Source organism: Mirounga angustirostris, unplaced genomic scaffold (assembly GCF_029215605.1).
Source record: "Mirounga angustirostris isolate CCGP_5_RB_7025 unplaced genomic scaffold, mMirAng1.0.hap1 SCAF_6, whole genome shotgun sequence".
In the NCBI taxonomy this organism is placed as follows: Eukaryota; Metazoa; Chordata; class Mammalia; order Carnivora; family Phocidae; genus Mirounga; species Mirounga angustirostris.
This window is the reverse complement of record NW_026991714.1, coordinates 10,260,160-10,275,435: the sequence shown is the minus strand read 5'-3', so window position 1 is coordinate 10,275,435 and position 15,276 is coordinate 10,260,160. Positions and strand designations below refer to the sequence as shown.

Here is a 15,276-nt window from a genome sequence, read left to right as displayed (position 1 = left end):
CGGGGAGACAGGGGGAGGCAGGGGGCGCTGTATGGTCCCTGTGATCTGGAAGGTCTATCCTTGCAGTGGTAGGAAGAGAAGACAGGCCATGAATCTTGCATCCACAGCAGGAGGAAGAAGAAAGGAGGGAGTGTGGCCTGGTGGAAACAAGGAGTCAGCAAAGGGCTATTGGAACAGGGTCATCAGGAAGCACCGAACATCTGGGGTCTTTGTTGTTGTTTTTTTTTAAGATTTTATTTATTTATTTGAGAGAGAGAGAAGGAGAGAGCACATGAGAGGGGTTAGGGTCAGAGGGAGAAGCAGACTCTCTGCCGAGCAGAGAGCCCGATGCGGGACTCGATCCAGGGACTCCAGGATCACGACCTGAGCCGAAGGCAGTCGCTTAACCAACTGAGCCACTCAGGCGCCCCTGGGGTCTTTGTTTTTGCCAAATCTGCACTTGCTCTCAGGGCACACCTCCTCACTTTGTGTATATTTCAACATTAGCATTTAAGAATGCGTTTCACTTTATACAGGTTCCTTGCACATAACAGGGCTTTGATAAATATTTCTTAAAAAAGGAGCGCCTGGGTGACTCAGTGGCTTAAGTGTCGACTCCTGATTTTGGCCCAGGTCATGATCTCAGGGTTGTGAGATTCAGCCAGGCTTGGTGCTGGGCGTGGAGTCTGTGTGAGATTCTCCCTCTGCCCCTCCCCCTCCCCCAAGTGTGCTCCCTCTCTTTCTCTCTCTCTCAAAAAATAAATTTTAAAAATGTATATATATATTTCTTGGATAAGTGGATGAAGGACATGGGGGTCCCAAACTCACGCAACCCCAAACCCAGACAGAGGCATGAACCTGGGCACAAGTCTGCAGAGGCATCAGGTACCTGAGTTCACTTTCCTTCTGGTACATTCCATGGTTCTACTCCACCCCGAAATTTCCTTACGGGCAAAAAGTGCCCTTTGAAATGCAGATGAAATCAAAGATTCTTCTCAGCCTGGAGGGGCTTCTATGGAGGGCTCCCGTTCACCACCCCAAATAGCCTTTCCAGGGTGTCATCAAGAGGGCACAAGGAGCCTCAGTCTAGTCAAGTGTGTGCTCACAATGCTGTGGATGATGAAGGCCCCAGATGGCACTTGAAATACAAACAAACAACATTTTTATAACTAAGGGAAAAGTCAGGAGGAGGGAGTAGTTAAGAATAATCGACAACGCATCCCTACTTTCCCGTTTGTACTGTTCAATATCAGCCCTAGTTGAATATTGCTTTTTTTTTCTTTTTCTTTTTTTTAAGATTTTATTTATTCATTTGAGACACAGAGATACAGAGAGCATGAGCAGGGAGAGAGGCAGAGGGAGAGGGAGAAGCAGGCTCCCCACTGAGCCAGGAGTCCGATGTGGGGCTTGATCCCAGGACCCTGGGATCATGACCTGAGCCGAAGGCAGACGCTTAACCATCTGAGCCACCCAGGCGCCCCGAATATTGCTTTTTAAAACATAGTACAGCACCATGATTCACTGGTGACTGTGCTGTTTCCATGGGGTTGTTTGCTGAAAAGTTAGATAATGTCATCGCTCTGGAAGCCTTGTGCGGGTGGAATGAGAAACACGTGGACCAACTTCAGCCCCCAGATTCACGCACCACGGCCTTCTCAGAAATGGGAGGTAACAGTCTGACCCCATGAGGCGTAAGAATGAGTGCATTCTCTCATTCCATGTGGGACCTGAAACTGCTTTTAGATCTTTGACATTTATGTCTCAGTTTTCCCTTTGCCACGAAAAATACTGAGTTCAAAAGGAATGCCTCCTTCTTGGAAAATAATTCTTAATGACTGTATTTAAAGAATTATAGCACAGGGGTGCCTGGGTGGCTCAGTCGGTTGAGCACCCGACTCACGGTTTCAGCTCATGTCATGATCTCCTGGGTCGTGGGATTGAGCCCCGAGTTCCACGAGTCCTGTTCCCAGCTCCACGGGGAATCTGCTTGTCTTCCTTTCTCCCTCTGCCCCTACCCCCACTCGTGCGCTCCCTCTCTCTCTCTCAAATAAATAAATTAAATTAAAAAAAAAAAAACGGATCCTTTAAAAAAAATTATAGCACAGTGCTAAAAAAAAAAAAAAGAAAAACAACAAAAACCTTGGACATAATAATTCCTGTCCACCCAGGACATGTAAATTCAAATCAGACCTAACTGTTTTAGGCAGAGGGATTTCAAAATTAGTGGGAACAGATCAGCTAGCAGGTCCCATCAGACATAGTTACAGCATAAATTTCTGATTATTAAAAGATGCAATATTTCAGGGGCGCCTGGGTGGCTCAGTTGTTAAGCGTCTGCCTTCAGTTCAGGTCATGATCCCAGGGTTCTGGGATGGAGCTACATAGGGTTCCTGCTCAGTGGGAAGTCTGCTTCTCCCTCTCCCACTCCCCCTGCTTATGTTCCCTCTCTCCCTGTGTCTCTCTGTCAAATAAAATCTTAAAAAAAAAAAAAATGCAATATTTCAGATGGGACTACATAATATTTTCGATGTAATTACACAATACATGTGATTATATAATAATTATGCAGTTACTATTTTATCATTATGCTATTATCATGCACAAAACATTATGCTGAAAGAGGAATGTTTAACAGAAAACGGATGCACAAAGGAGGGTTTTTTTTTCCCAAGGAGTTTATGCTCTGAGAAGAAAGGTTAAAATAAGAGTCCAAATAATACTAGGCAGATGATATTAAGGTATCAATGAGGAACAAACTTGCCACTAGGAATCCCCAGGAGGGAGAGAGGGCATCAGGCTAGGGTGGCTAAGAAAATCCTCATGAGGGTTGACCAGGGTGTTCAGACGAGGTAGAGGTGGAGAAGACCAGGAAACAAGTTTGACTGTTAGGTGAGCTTAGGAGGTAAGTTTGAATACAAGCTGGGACCAACTGGGTATCTGAAATCACCTGAGCTCCAACCTTTGAAGCAAACAGAGCATTTTTAAAAATATTCTATTAGTTTGCTAACAGAGCATTTTTAAAAATATTGTATTAGTTTGCTAGGGCTGCTGTAACAAAGTATCACAAACTACGCTGCTTAAACAGCAGGTGTCTCACACTCTGAAGGCTAGAAGACAGAGTGATGTCAAGGTGTCAGCAGGGTTGGTTCCTCTCAGGGCCAGGAAGAATCTGTTTACCGGCAAACTTGTACATTCCTCAGCCAGAGGATACATCACCCCAACTTCTGTCTTTGTGTTCACATGGACTTCTCCGTGTGCATGTCTGTGTCCAAACTTTCCCTTTTATGAGGACACTGGTCATTTTGGATTAGGCCCATCCTAATGACCTTACTTTGACTTATCTCTGTAAAGACCCTATTTCCAAACAAGGTCACTATTATGAAAGACTGGGGCTTAGGACTTCACCATATCTTTTTGGGGATACACAATTCAACCCATAGCAGACACACACACACACACACACACACACACTCTTTCTCTCTCATACAGCAAGGGCCCTTTTTTTTTTAGTAAGCTCTACACCCAACGTGGGGCTCAAACTCACGACCCTGAGATCAAGAGTTGCATGCTCTTCCAACTGAGCCAGCCAGGTGCCCGTGGCAAGTGCCTTTCAAAAATAATGTTGAAGAGGTTCAGGTCTGGTGTTTATTCTAGCATCATGTCATGGAATAGAACAGAAAAAATAGAAAAAGAAATGTTCTAGCTCAGTCCCTTCCCGTATAGTTTATGGTTTACTCTCACAGTTTATCTGCCTTCTCACCGTATAAAAATGAACAGGTGTGTTTGAGATTAGGGAATGTATTAATAACTCTTCATTTGTATTACAGTTTACAAAGTATTTTCTCATCTCATTTGATCTTCACAAAAATTCTCCAAGGTAAGCTATATTCCCAACATATAGACAAGTGAATTAAGTCTCAGAGTGGCTCCATGAAATGCTTAGGGAGATGCTTTGGGTGAATGGGAAAAATGGCAATAAAATTTAGGTGTTCTGGGACACCTAGGTGGCTCAGTCGGTTAAACATCCGACTCTTGACTTCGGCTAAGGTCGTGGGATCGAGCCCCACATCAGGCTCCACACTGAGCACAGAGTCTGCTTGTCCCTCTCCCTCTGCTCCTCCCCTTGCTTGCATGCTCTCTCACTCTCTCTCTCTCTAAAATAAATAAAATCTTTAAAAAAATAAAAATTAAAAAATTAAATTTAGTTGTTCTGGATTATGGCCCAGATCCTGTTCATTCCATCATGATGTATCAAAACATGAAAGTACAGCAATCACTTTTACTTGTTTATCTTCATTTAGAAAAGATGTGTGCCAGATGCAGCCAGCCAACTGAAGAGTATGTTGACTGAATGAAGATCCAGGCATGTTGACAAGATTATGTAAATTCTTGGTATCGGCATAATGGGAGATTTAAGCAGACAACTGGCAACTACCATTGTGGGGCTGACAGGACAGAAATTCAAGATCTGCCTCTATTCACTGAGTTAAAGACTACATCTCTATCTGCATGGAGAAGGTTCTTTGTAGGACTGAAGAGGAGTGGACTTTTATTTGGTGCCTGATTGTTTCTTTTGGCAGCATGAATCTTGGATGGAGGAAGAGTTTCAAACAAATTAATTTTTAAACTTTTTTTTTTCTTAAGTCAACTCCACACCCAACATGGGGCTCAAACTCACAATCCTGAGATAGGGAGTCACATGCTCTGCCGACTGAGCCAGCCAGGCACCCCAAATAGATTTTTTAAAAATTAACTTAGTCAGATTTTAGTCATAGGATTTGTAGCCCACATCCATCAAGGGTCTGCTATTTCCTTTTGAAATATTTCAATCCAGCAGAAAAAGCCCTTGTGCTTATAAACATGGATAAATAGCTAGATCCAAAAAGGCCACACTTACTCTTTCATTGAAGAATGGTTGTGTTCAGGGCACCTGGGTGGCTCAGTTGGTTAAGCGAAGTTAAGCGACTGCCTTCGGCTCAGATCATGAGCCGAAGGGTCCCGGGATCGAGTCCCACATCGGGCTCCCTGCTCAGTGGGGAGTCTGCTTCTCCCTCTCCCTCTCCCACTTGCCCCTCTTGTGCTCTCTCTCTCTCTCTCAAATAAAATAAATAAAATCTTTAAAAAAAAAAAGAATGGTTGTGTTCATTTTTTAGTTTCTTTTCCTTTTTTTGGTTCATAATATTACCATTTATTGAGAAAAAAATACATCAAGACTCATGCTAAACATTTCTCAGATCGCCCCATTTTACAGAATAAACCTGAGGCTCAGTTCGGTGAGGTGCTTTGTTGAATCCAGAACTTTCTGACTCCATAAAGCTTGATTTTTTGGTTTTGTTTCTTTTTGCTAAGTGTCACTGATAAGATTCACACACCATATAATAAACTCGTTTACGGTGTACAATTAACATGCTTTTTAGTATATTCAACAGAGTGAATTGTGCAACCATCACCCCAAATTGAGGATATTTTCATCACCCCAAAGAAACCCTGTGCCCTTTGACTATCACTCTCACCTCATCTTCCCATCTACTGCCCCTTCCCCTGCCCTAGGCAATCTCTAATCTACTTTCTTCCATTTCTGTAGACTCGCTTATTCTGGACATTTCATATAAATTATATTATATGGTCCTTTTCATTGTTTAAAATAACCTGTGCACCAAATGGGATAAATCGCAATCCTTGGCTCATAATACACTGTCAACATTAGTCCATGTAGAGCCTGCCACTTAATTAAAAAACTAGACCATTAATAGTAATTCAAATCCTTTACTGTGCTTTTCCTCCATCCTATCACTCTGCCTCTCCCATCCAGAGGTAACCACTTGCGTTTACCCTTCTCTTGTGTTTTTATATGTAGTTTCATCACAATCTATATGCATTTACAAACATTTTAGTCATTAGTTTGCACTTTATAATAAAGTTTGAACTCCATGTAGTCATAGAGTAGTAAGTGGGACTCATTTCTTTTACCCGGTATGTTACTGAGACCCACCTATGTTGGTGTATAAAGCTACGGCTTATTCATTTTTCTTTACATGACTCTACCACAATTTATCCAGTCTCATGCCAATGGCATTTGTGGGGTTTTTCTAGTTTTTCTGCTATTATGAACTGTGCTATTGTCTCTTGGCTTACGTGTACAAGCATTTCTCAAGTAAACACTCGAGGATAGTCTTAGTAAATGGTAAAGCAACTGTTTCCTAAAATGACTGCAATATTTTACACCCCATCAGCTATGTGCAAGAGACCCTGTGGATCCACATCCTCTTCAACCTCAGTATCGTAATTTTTGCTAATTGAACGGGTCTGAACTGGTATTCCACTACACTCTTGTTTTGCATTTCCCTGACTTATGTGTTTATGGTCCATGTTTACCCTCTTCTGTGAAATACTTGTTCATGTGCTTGGCCCATTTTTTTCTATTGGGTTCTTTGTCCTGCTTATTGATTTGAATTTATTTTAATCTTTTGTCAGTTCATGTGTTGCAAATACATATACATATAAACATTTTAGTCATTCTAATGACTAATGTATATGTTGAATGTATATGTTTATGTTTTTCTCAGTAAGACTTTTTTTTTTTTTAAAGACAACCCAGAGATCAAAAGTCGCATGCTCTACCAACTGAACCAGCCAGGTGCCCCACAAATACTTCTTTTAATAGACTGTATTTAATTTTCTTAAAGGTATCATTTGGTAGGCAAAAGGCCCTAATTTAATTTAGTTAGTTTACACATTATTTAATCTAGATAAAATATATGAGACAACTGTTTTCAAAGTAGTGGGCAACAGACAACACAAGACTGGGATTACTGAAGTGAAACTCATAAAGCAAATTCTACAATAGTCTAACCTCTCTATCTCAGGACAACTTCTCGTGAGCAGTGCATTGGGCCACAGTCCAAGCAAAGCATGGGAGTCCCACTAAGCTGATGAGCCAGAGATCAGAGATTGCGGCAGCTGAGCAAGGAGGAACTGTGTGGACTGAATGATCTCAAGTGTGTGTGAAGCCCTCAAGTCCATGGTTGATGGCTGGATGGTACATAGCTTGAAAGATAGGTGTATTTTAGTGGGAAGCATAACTCAACTATTACACAATTTCTGTATTTCAGAGGTTTCTAAGAGAAAACAAGACTTTTTTAAAAAAAAGATTTTATTTATTTGAGAGAGAGAGAGATTAGGAGAGGGGGAAGGGTCAGAGGGAGAAGCAGACTCCCTGCTGAGCAGGAAGCCCGATGCCATACTCAATCCTGGGACTGCAGGATCATGACCGGAGCCGAAGGCAGTTGCTCAACCAAACTGAGCTACCCAGGCGCCCCAAGAAAACAAGACTTTAAATTATCCTTATTTAGTGCCTGTTATTTAGTGTCTAAAACCATCATGATGGATGGTCACTTACTTAAGATATGCTAAGTATTAATTATTATCCTAGGCATTCACTGTATTTTTCATTTTTCATAGCAATCCGATGAGATAAATCCTCCTGTCTCTCATCTACAGGTAAAGGAACTATGAAAGCTCAGTAACCTGCCCAAGAAGTCACAGAACTACCTAACGATAAACGCAGAATTCAAGCCGAACAGTCTCCGGAGGCTTCACACTTGGGAGAGGCACCCCAAGATGGGACTCCCTACGGTACAGGCACACCAGCTCCATAACTCTCACTAATTTCCATTCAGTTCTACTCAGTATTTAATGAGCTAGAAATTGTTAGGGGCTGACAATAGGAGATTATTAAGCCCAAATAATATACCATCAAGAAAGACAGATGTGCAAAGACAATGTAACAATGCAGTGATTTGATAAGAGGCTGTATAGGAAGGGACCAGGAAGGACACAGAGAGGGAACCTACCAAGTAGCCTGGCAGAGAGGACAGGTTTTGCTGGAGCTGATAGGCTCTGGGTTATGAATCCCCTCTGTTCTTCACCTTGCTACCTAGCTCAGTGCTCTGCAGGTTATAAACACTGACTCAACTGGGAGGCAGTACAGACAGGACAGACAGAGTGTGATCTTTAGAACCACACTAGTCAGGTCAAGGTCCTGGTGCCAACACCTACCAGCTCTGACCTTGTGCAGGTCAATCTGTGAGACCTCACTTTTTTTCTAGGTAAAACAGGGATAAGTCTTAGGATTCTGGTGACAGTAAGATAAAATGTAAAGCCCGAAGTGCTTGATAAATTTTAGCCATAATTCATGAAACTGACTTTAGTGGACCTAAAATAATTTCACAGTTGATTCGCACTGCTCTTACTGCCTAATGTGATACGAACATTTGATATAAAAGTTCTAGAAAACTAAGCTTTGTGTGGAAACCAAGAACCATTATCTACTCATTTCTCTTTCATTCCCACCTCCATTTGCCAGAGATCATGAGAACTCATCAATCCTGTTGAACAGCTTTTGACTAAAGGTTTCAAGGAGCAGATGCCGTGACAATCCCAGCCTATGCCTTGAGATTTTGTCTGTGTCATCTGGGGATTTCATTCCTATAGTGTTGTTCTTCTGCAGAATTCCTACACAACCCACTCACCAACTCCCAGAAGTAAAACTGGCCCTACTCATGTGGTAGCTTGAACTTGGTTCACGTTGGTCTGTGGGGCACCTACTTGTTTCATATGTATATTATAAGGATGAGTAGTTATTTGATAGTCATCTCACTAAGTATAAAATATTGAATCAAATTATTGACAAAGCATAATTTGTCCCCCAATTTTCTTGCAGATTTTTTTTTTTTAAAGATTTTATTTATTTGAGAAAGAGAGAGCAGAGAGAGAGAGAGAGAGCAGGAACAGGGGGAGGGGCAGAGGGAGAAGGAGAAGCAGAGACTCTCCCTGAGCAGGGAGCCTGATGCAGGGGTTGGATCCCTGGACCCCGAGATCATGACCCGAGCTGAGCCGAAGGCAGACGCTTAACCAACTGAGCCACCAGGCGCCCCTCTTGCAGATGGTTTTAAATTAGTAGGAGCATAAGCCATGGGGAAAATGTGTGGTTTGCCATCTAAATACTGGAGGTGCTCTAAAGTTAGTGGGTCTTCCTGGAACTCAAAAACAAGTTACCTGAACCATAAGGGTGTAAGAGCCGAGCCAGTCTGGAAGAAGCACTTGCTCTACTAGTTACCACAACATATTATGAAGTTCCAACTCCTGCTCCAGGAAAGCTGTTCCTGGCTTCTGCACCACGCTTTCCCACTGGGCTGACTGGGTGACGCTGGGACACTATTTCACTGGCAGATTCTCTTCCACTGTCCAGCTGCCAACTGCCACATCCCAGGTTCCAAGAGAAAGGTGAGGGACACAGGAATTCCGAAGCATGTCTTAGATGATTGCTGTGTCCGGCAAACAGCAACAAACTAGAGCCCTCTGAGTTAGGCCACCCCTCTACCTTCTCTGACCCAAACTAGTCTTCTAGAGTCAAAGGTAGCTCTATGTCAGGTCAGTTAGCCCCAGACTGACATGTCTTAATATCAAAAAAGAAAGAGGATTCCTTTCCTAAATCCTTCTCTGTTTCCAAAATTCTTCAACAGACCTCATGACCAATATATTCTTTTTTTTTTTAAGGATTTATTTATTTGAGAGAGAGAGAGAGAGAGAACATGCACGCACATGCTTCCAAGCACATGGGAGCAGGAGAAGGGGCAGAGGGAGAGAAGCAGACACCCCCACTGAGTGTGGAGCCCAATGAGGGGCTTGATCTCATGACCCTGAGATCATGACCTGAGCCAAAATCAAGAGCTGGACACTCAAGCGACAGAACCGCCCAGGCGCCCCTCTAATATATTCTTTATGATGGTAAACCTACCATGGATCATTGAGAATCTTAAAGAAGAATATAAATTCACTTCACAATACTACAAGTTATGCTTTATTATACAACAGAAGCAAATTATTTGCAAATGGCAATAACTGCTATACAATTGTATTCTCTGATTAAACAAATGTATTTCTTATGTGGAGATTATTCTGTAATAAATATTGTATTTCACAGTACAAAAAAGGAAAAATATGTATTTACAAAGAACAAAGGCAGTGAGACTGTTTCTTTAGCTATAATTATAATAAAAGAAAATATAAAAAAATATAAGAATGACTTTTTTGGGGCGCCTGGGTGGCTCAGTTGGTTAAGCGACTGCCTTCGGCTCAGGTCATGATCCTGGAGTCCCGGGATCGAGTCCCGCACCAGGCTCCCTGCTCGGCAGGGAGTCTGCTTCTCCCTCTGACCCTCCCCCCTCTCATGGGCTCTCTCTCATTCTCTCTCTCTCAAATAAATAAATAAAATCTTAAAAAAAAAAAAAAAGAATGACTTTTTTGCAGCCATATAAACTACCTCCTAGAAACACCAAATAAATAATACATTCAATGATTACCCACCGAACTACTATTCTGCAGCTACTCATCTGAAATAACTGATATTCAATATCAGAGTCCTGGATTTACAATACTGTGTTTTTTCACTGACTTCTTTATCCGCTTAATTTTTTTCCTTAAGACTTGATCATCTTGTTTGGAGATAAACCGAAAATATCTGCAACCTAAAAAAACAAAACAGAGAGTTTTAATACTTATCAATTCTTCAAGTATATTTCTACATTTTTAAAGTTTTGCCTCAGCTCTGACGTACTAGTGATTATGAAATGGGGGGGGTCTGTATGATGTGTACCAGTGTGAACACATTCTAAGGGCCGTTACCAATGAAATGTACGTTTCCTACACACGAAAACATCTCTGATCCATCATAATCAGACCACGTACTTCAACTGGTTTCTCACCCTGCCTTCCAAGCTCTAGTTAAGGTGATATGTGTATTATACACATATTTATATCTTAAATGTGCCTTCTCCAAAAGTAAATTACAGCTTCCCTTTCAATGTTAGCTTGTAAAACAGCCCAAGAGGCACCTGTAACAATAGGAAAGTTCTCTGTAAGAAAACTCTGAGGTGAGGATTAGAATAAACAACTCACAGGTCAGAAGAGATGAGAACTTAGCTAGTCATTCCAGCACCTAGCGAGCAGCCAGATGGTGACTGTGCAGCTCTGAGAAAGGAGCCTCGTGCTCATGAGAAGTTCCTTCTACCTGCTTTTCATAGTCTTACAATGCTAAGCAGATCACTGGTTAAGTATTTCAGACATGAATCAAACTTCTGTAAAAAAAAAAAATGTAAACTGGGGTGTCTGGGTGGCTCAGTTGGTTAGGCGACTGCCTTCGGCTCAGGTCATGATCCTGGAGTCCCAGGATCGAGTCCCGCATCGGGTTCCCTGCTCGGCAGGGAGTCTGCTTCTCTCTCTGAACCTCCCTCCTCTCATGCTCTCTATCTCATTCTCTCTCTCAAAAAAAAAATATAAACTGGATATTACAAGAGATTTTTTTTATATATATTTGATAAATGAGCGAGACCATCAATCACCTAAGAAAAACTAACTTCATTATACTCTCAGCACGTACCTATCCATCCATCTTCTCTAGGAAACTGCTAGGATATATATTGTACCTACAGTAACCATTTTATTATCCCTGAAAACAGTATGGCAGAATTACTAATATTTTATTAGCTGGGAAGCAGTGGTGTCTGTGGTGTTAATGTAATAACCTGTATTTCTAAACACACCTACCACTTTAGCAAAACCAAAATACTTTGTACACAGACCTCTGCTTCTATCTAGAATACAGAAAGATGGAGAGTTTTGCTTCCACCCTAACACAGAGAAAAAGCCAAATAAACTACAAGCTCCCACCTCCTCATGAGCCACCGGATGTGGAGTCACGAGGGGCAAGGGCCGGGCTTGCCTTAGCAGAACAGGGGAAGAAGGGCAGCTACCATACCCTACTCTAAGCATGAAGCAAAGGCAGACCAGAATTGAATCCTGTGATATAATGAGGGTCACCCGAGCACGGACCAAACCCAGTTCGACTCCTGAACAGATTGACTGAACCCCAACACTAAGGCCCGAAAGAAGAGATGGAAAGCTTTTCAGGCATGATTATGCCTAATATTCATAGAGTACTTCTGAATGTATAAAGCACTTCAATGTGATGCTCACTTGACGCTTACAACCATCCTGTAAGCAACACAGACAGGTGTTAACAAAGCCCACTCACACGGAAGTCTCCCAAAGGTTAACTGCTGGACCTAAGTGACAGGGAAAGGTGACAAAACTGGAAAATCAGCCCAGGTTTTCAGACTTTGCTCAAACAGACACCTTTAGGTAACTGTACCAGATGCCTCTATGCTCATAAGCAGTAGAAAATCACAGTCTGAAGCACATTTCTGTTCCTTGACGTGTGTTGAGAAATCTTACAATTGCTTTCATATTTACTTGTCCCCTTCCTCTGAGAAACTGGCATTTTATTAACCTTAGTAACCATCTGAAACACTCACTGAGAATACTAATCCCAAACAGTATCAACCATATCTAAAACCAAGCTGAAGAAGCTCTTTAGGATACTCTGAATTCTCTAGCAACAGACTGCTTATGTTCGCTTCATCTCTGAACAGACCCAGCGGCGGTGGCACAAAGCAGAGAGTCTTCACAGCCAAGAGAGTCCACAGAGAAAAGGTCAATTTCCCTTTCTTTTAAGAGGATTTTTAAATAAGTTATAGGAGGTATAGGGGAGAAATGTTTCATCCTTATAGGAACAGATAGGTAAATATAATAGCAATTATACAAAAATGAGGTCAGCGAAGAATATTTTTCTCTCTTTTAATTATTTTTATTTACTTTTTCTTTCTAATACTGCAAGGTAGACAGGATCAGTAAACTTTCTATACAGTTGCTGTGAAAACAGTCTGCATCCTCTATCTTAACTGGCCCCTAAAGATACTCAAGTTACAGCCTAAAAACCCACCACCACAATCAACAAGATGGAATCGCTGCTTCTAGTCCATGGACAGCCCCAACAAGCAGATCACCTGGCCCCAACTCAACATTCACTTTCCCATCTGCCAGTTATTTCTCCAGCCTCTGATGTCCTTGGGCAATTACCCAGTAAGCTGTGGCATGAATGAATGGTCACCCTTTGTAATTTCAAAATCATCCAAAAGCTATGTCTAGATAAGAAGAAAATAAAACCTTGTACCTTTTCCTAACAATATTCCAGCTACCAAAGCTTTCTCACAAGCCAATGCTTTATCCTCTTTCCAATTGCTTTTTGCCCAAAAGGAGCTGAAGTGAAAGCTTGGCCACCAGTTTTTCCTGGAGTTCCACTCTTCTTGAACCCAGGCAAGGTGATTCCTAGAAAAGAAAAATGTCAAAAGGGAAGGTCAGTGATGGAGGTGGACCTATACTGCCAGAATTTGAACTTAAGAAGAGTCTGTGGGTAGGGCGCCTGGGTGGCTCAGTTGGTTAAGCGACTGCCTTCGGCTCAGGTCATGATCCTGGAGTCCCCGGATCGAGTCCCGCATCGGGCTCCCTGCTCGGCGGGGGGTCTGCTTCTCCCTCTGACCCTCCCCCCTCTCATGTGCTCTCTCTCTCATTCTGTCTGTCTCAAATGAATAAATAAAATCTTAAAAAAAAAGAAGAGTCTGTGGCGTCCCTTTTCAGGCAGCCGGGAAGATGGCGGACATTCAGACTGAGGCTGTCTACCAAAGCAGCCAACCATCTCTCGAAATGAGAAGAGGGTCCTGCTTGGAGGAACAGACAAGGAGAAGCTCCTGCAATATTATAAAAACATCGGTCTGGGCTTCAAGATGCCCAAGGAGGCCACTGAGGGCACCTACACTGATAATAAATGCCCCTTTACTGGTAACATCTCCATCCGCGGGCAGATTCTGTCTAGTGTGGTGACCAACCAAGATGAAGTTGCAGAGGACCACTGTCATCTGCTGAGACTACCTCCACTACATCCAAAAGTACAACTGCTTCAAGAATCGCCACAAGAACATGTCCGTGCACCTGTCCCCCTGCTTCAGGGATGTCCAGATCGGTGACATGGTCACAGTGGGCAAGTACCAGCCCTCGAGCAAGACGGCTTCAACATGCTCCAAGTCACGAAGGCCACCGGCACCAAGAAACAATCCCAGGAATTCTGAGACATCTGTCCACACCCCCCCGCCAAATAGTTATTTTCCCAGTCGGGAAAAAAAAAAGTCTGTGGCAAGATGACAAGGAAGATGTTCTAATTTCTGAGTGTGACCATCCATGGTATAGCACACGCATGAAAGCAAATCCTTTTAGGTTCTTTGATTTCTGCTTTCCATTTCATTAAAAAGCCAGTTCGGTACACACGGCAGTTAAGAGCACACACCCTGAACTCAAAATTCTGGATCTGAATCTCAGATCTTCCATTTATTATCTATGTGATCCTGGGCAAGTTCCTTAACCTCTCTGAGCCTCAATCTCTGTGAAGCTATTAACGGTCCCCATCTCACACATCATTATTAGATTAAACAGGCCCAGGAATATAGCGGTCTCATATAAAGCTCTTTGCATGTTGTCTGGTACTTAGTAAAAGTTCAATAAATGTCAGCTATGATGATTATCACTTAAAAATTACTTTAAAAACCTTACTTCATATGCTACAAAGAATTACTACTCAAATTAAGATGCCATTATTATACAAATACGTGAACACACAGGTCTGACAGTTGAACCCAGACAATGCTAAGTGTTTGTCAATAATTTAATTGAGCAAATACTTATTTATTAGCACCCATGTGTCCCTGTGGCAGAACTTCTAGAGGTTTAAAAAACTGAATAGTACATTTCTCTGCCTTCATGAATCTTGCAGTTAGTTGGGGTTTATATGCTGCTGTAGATGTGGAAAGTGGTTTATAGTTATCACACCAAAACCATTTTATAATCGGCCCTCTTCCATCTCCAAGGTCAAGTCAGATCTGAAGCCTGACACAAGTTCCCATCGATGATGAAGCTTCTAACCAATTAAGATGGATAGGATAAATAAATGAAACTTAACTTTGTCACAAAGTTAATCCATTCCTCTCACAAAGTAAAAATGACCAGGACCACTCCTGCTGTCACTCGAAATGTGGCACTAATGATATCATGATCACAGGGGTATAGTTTCAGATATCCAGCTCACAACGGACTTAACAAATATGTGCTATGATGATCTTATGAGGCCCTCAAAGCCCCACTGAAAATTACTGAAAAACAGCTGGAAGAAAAGCTGCTTCCTATGTGATCTTACAAGATGATGACACACAGATTATCAAGAGCTCTACAAAGAGTCTAGTGAAGAGTGGGAATGCCATTATTTCCAACTTGAAAATGTATAACTTTCCGAATACTGCAGTGGTAAGGCACAGTACTTATTCTGACAGCATAAAAAATCTTTTTTTTTTT

At 42.0% G+C, this 15,276-nt stretch overlaps 1 protein-coding gene and 1 pseudogene across 6 annotated transcripts in view; one reads left to right on the top strand and one right to left on the bottom strand.

Moving 5' to 3' along the window:
• TAF1A (TATA-box binding protein associated factor, RNA polymerase I subunit A) overlaps positions 1-15,276 on the bottom strand; it is a 53,959-nt gene that overhangs the window by 5,419 nt on the left and 33,264 nt on the right. For 4 of the 6 annotated variants that reach the window (XM_045876849.3, XM_045876847.3, XM_045876850.3 and 1 more), the window contains 2 exons: positions 13,052-13,206; positions 2,655-10,508 (listed from right to left, as the gene is read on the bottom strand). In XM_045876849.3, the coding sequence (XP_045732805.1) occupies positions 10,396-10,508; positions 13,052-13,206 (268 nt within the window). In that variant the 3' untranslated portion in view covers positions 2,655-10,395. Of the gene's footprint in view, positions 1-868; positions 1,118-2,654; positions 10,509-13,051; positions 13,207-15,276 lie in introns of those variants that run through there. The other 2 variants (XR_006791125.2, XM_064593848.1) reach the window with 2 other exon arrangements.
• On the top strand, positions 13,235-14,003 carry LOC123845918 (small ribosomal subunit protein uS17-like; annotated as a pseudogene).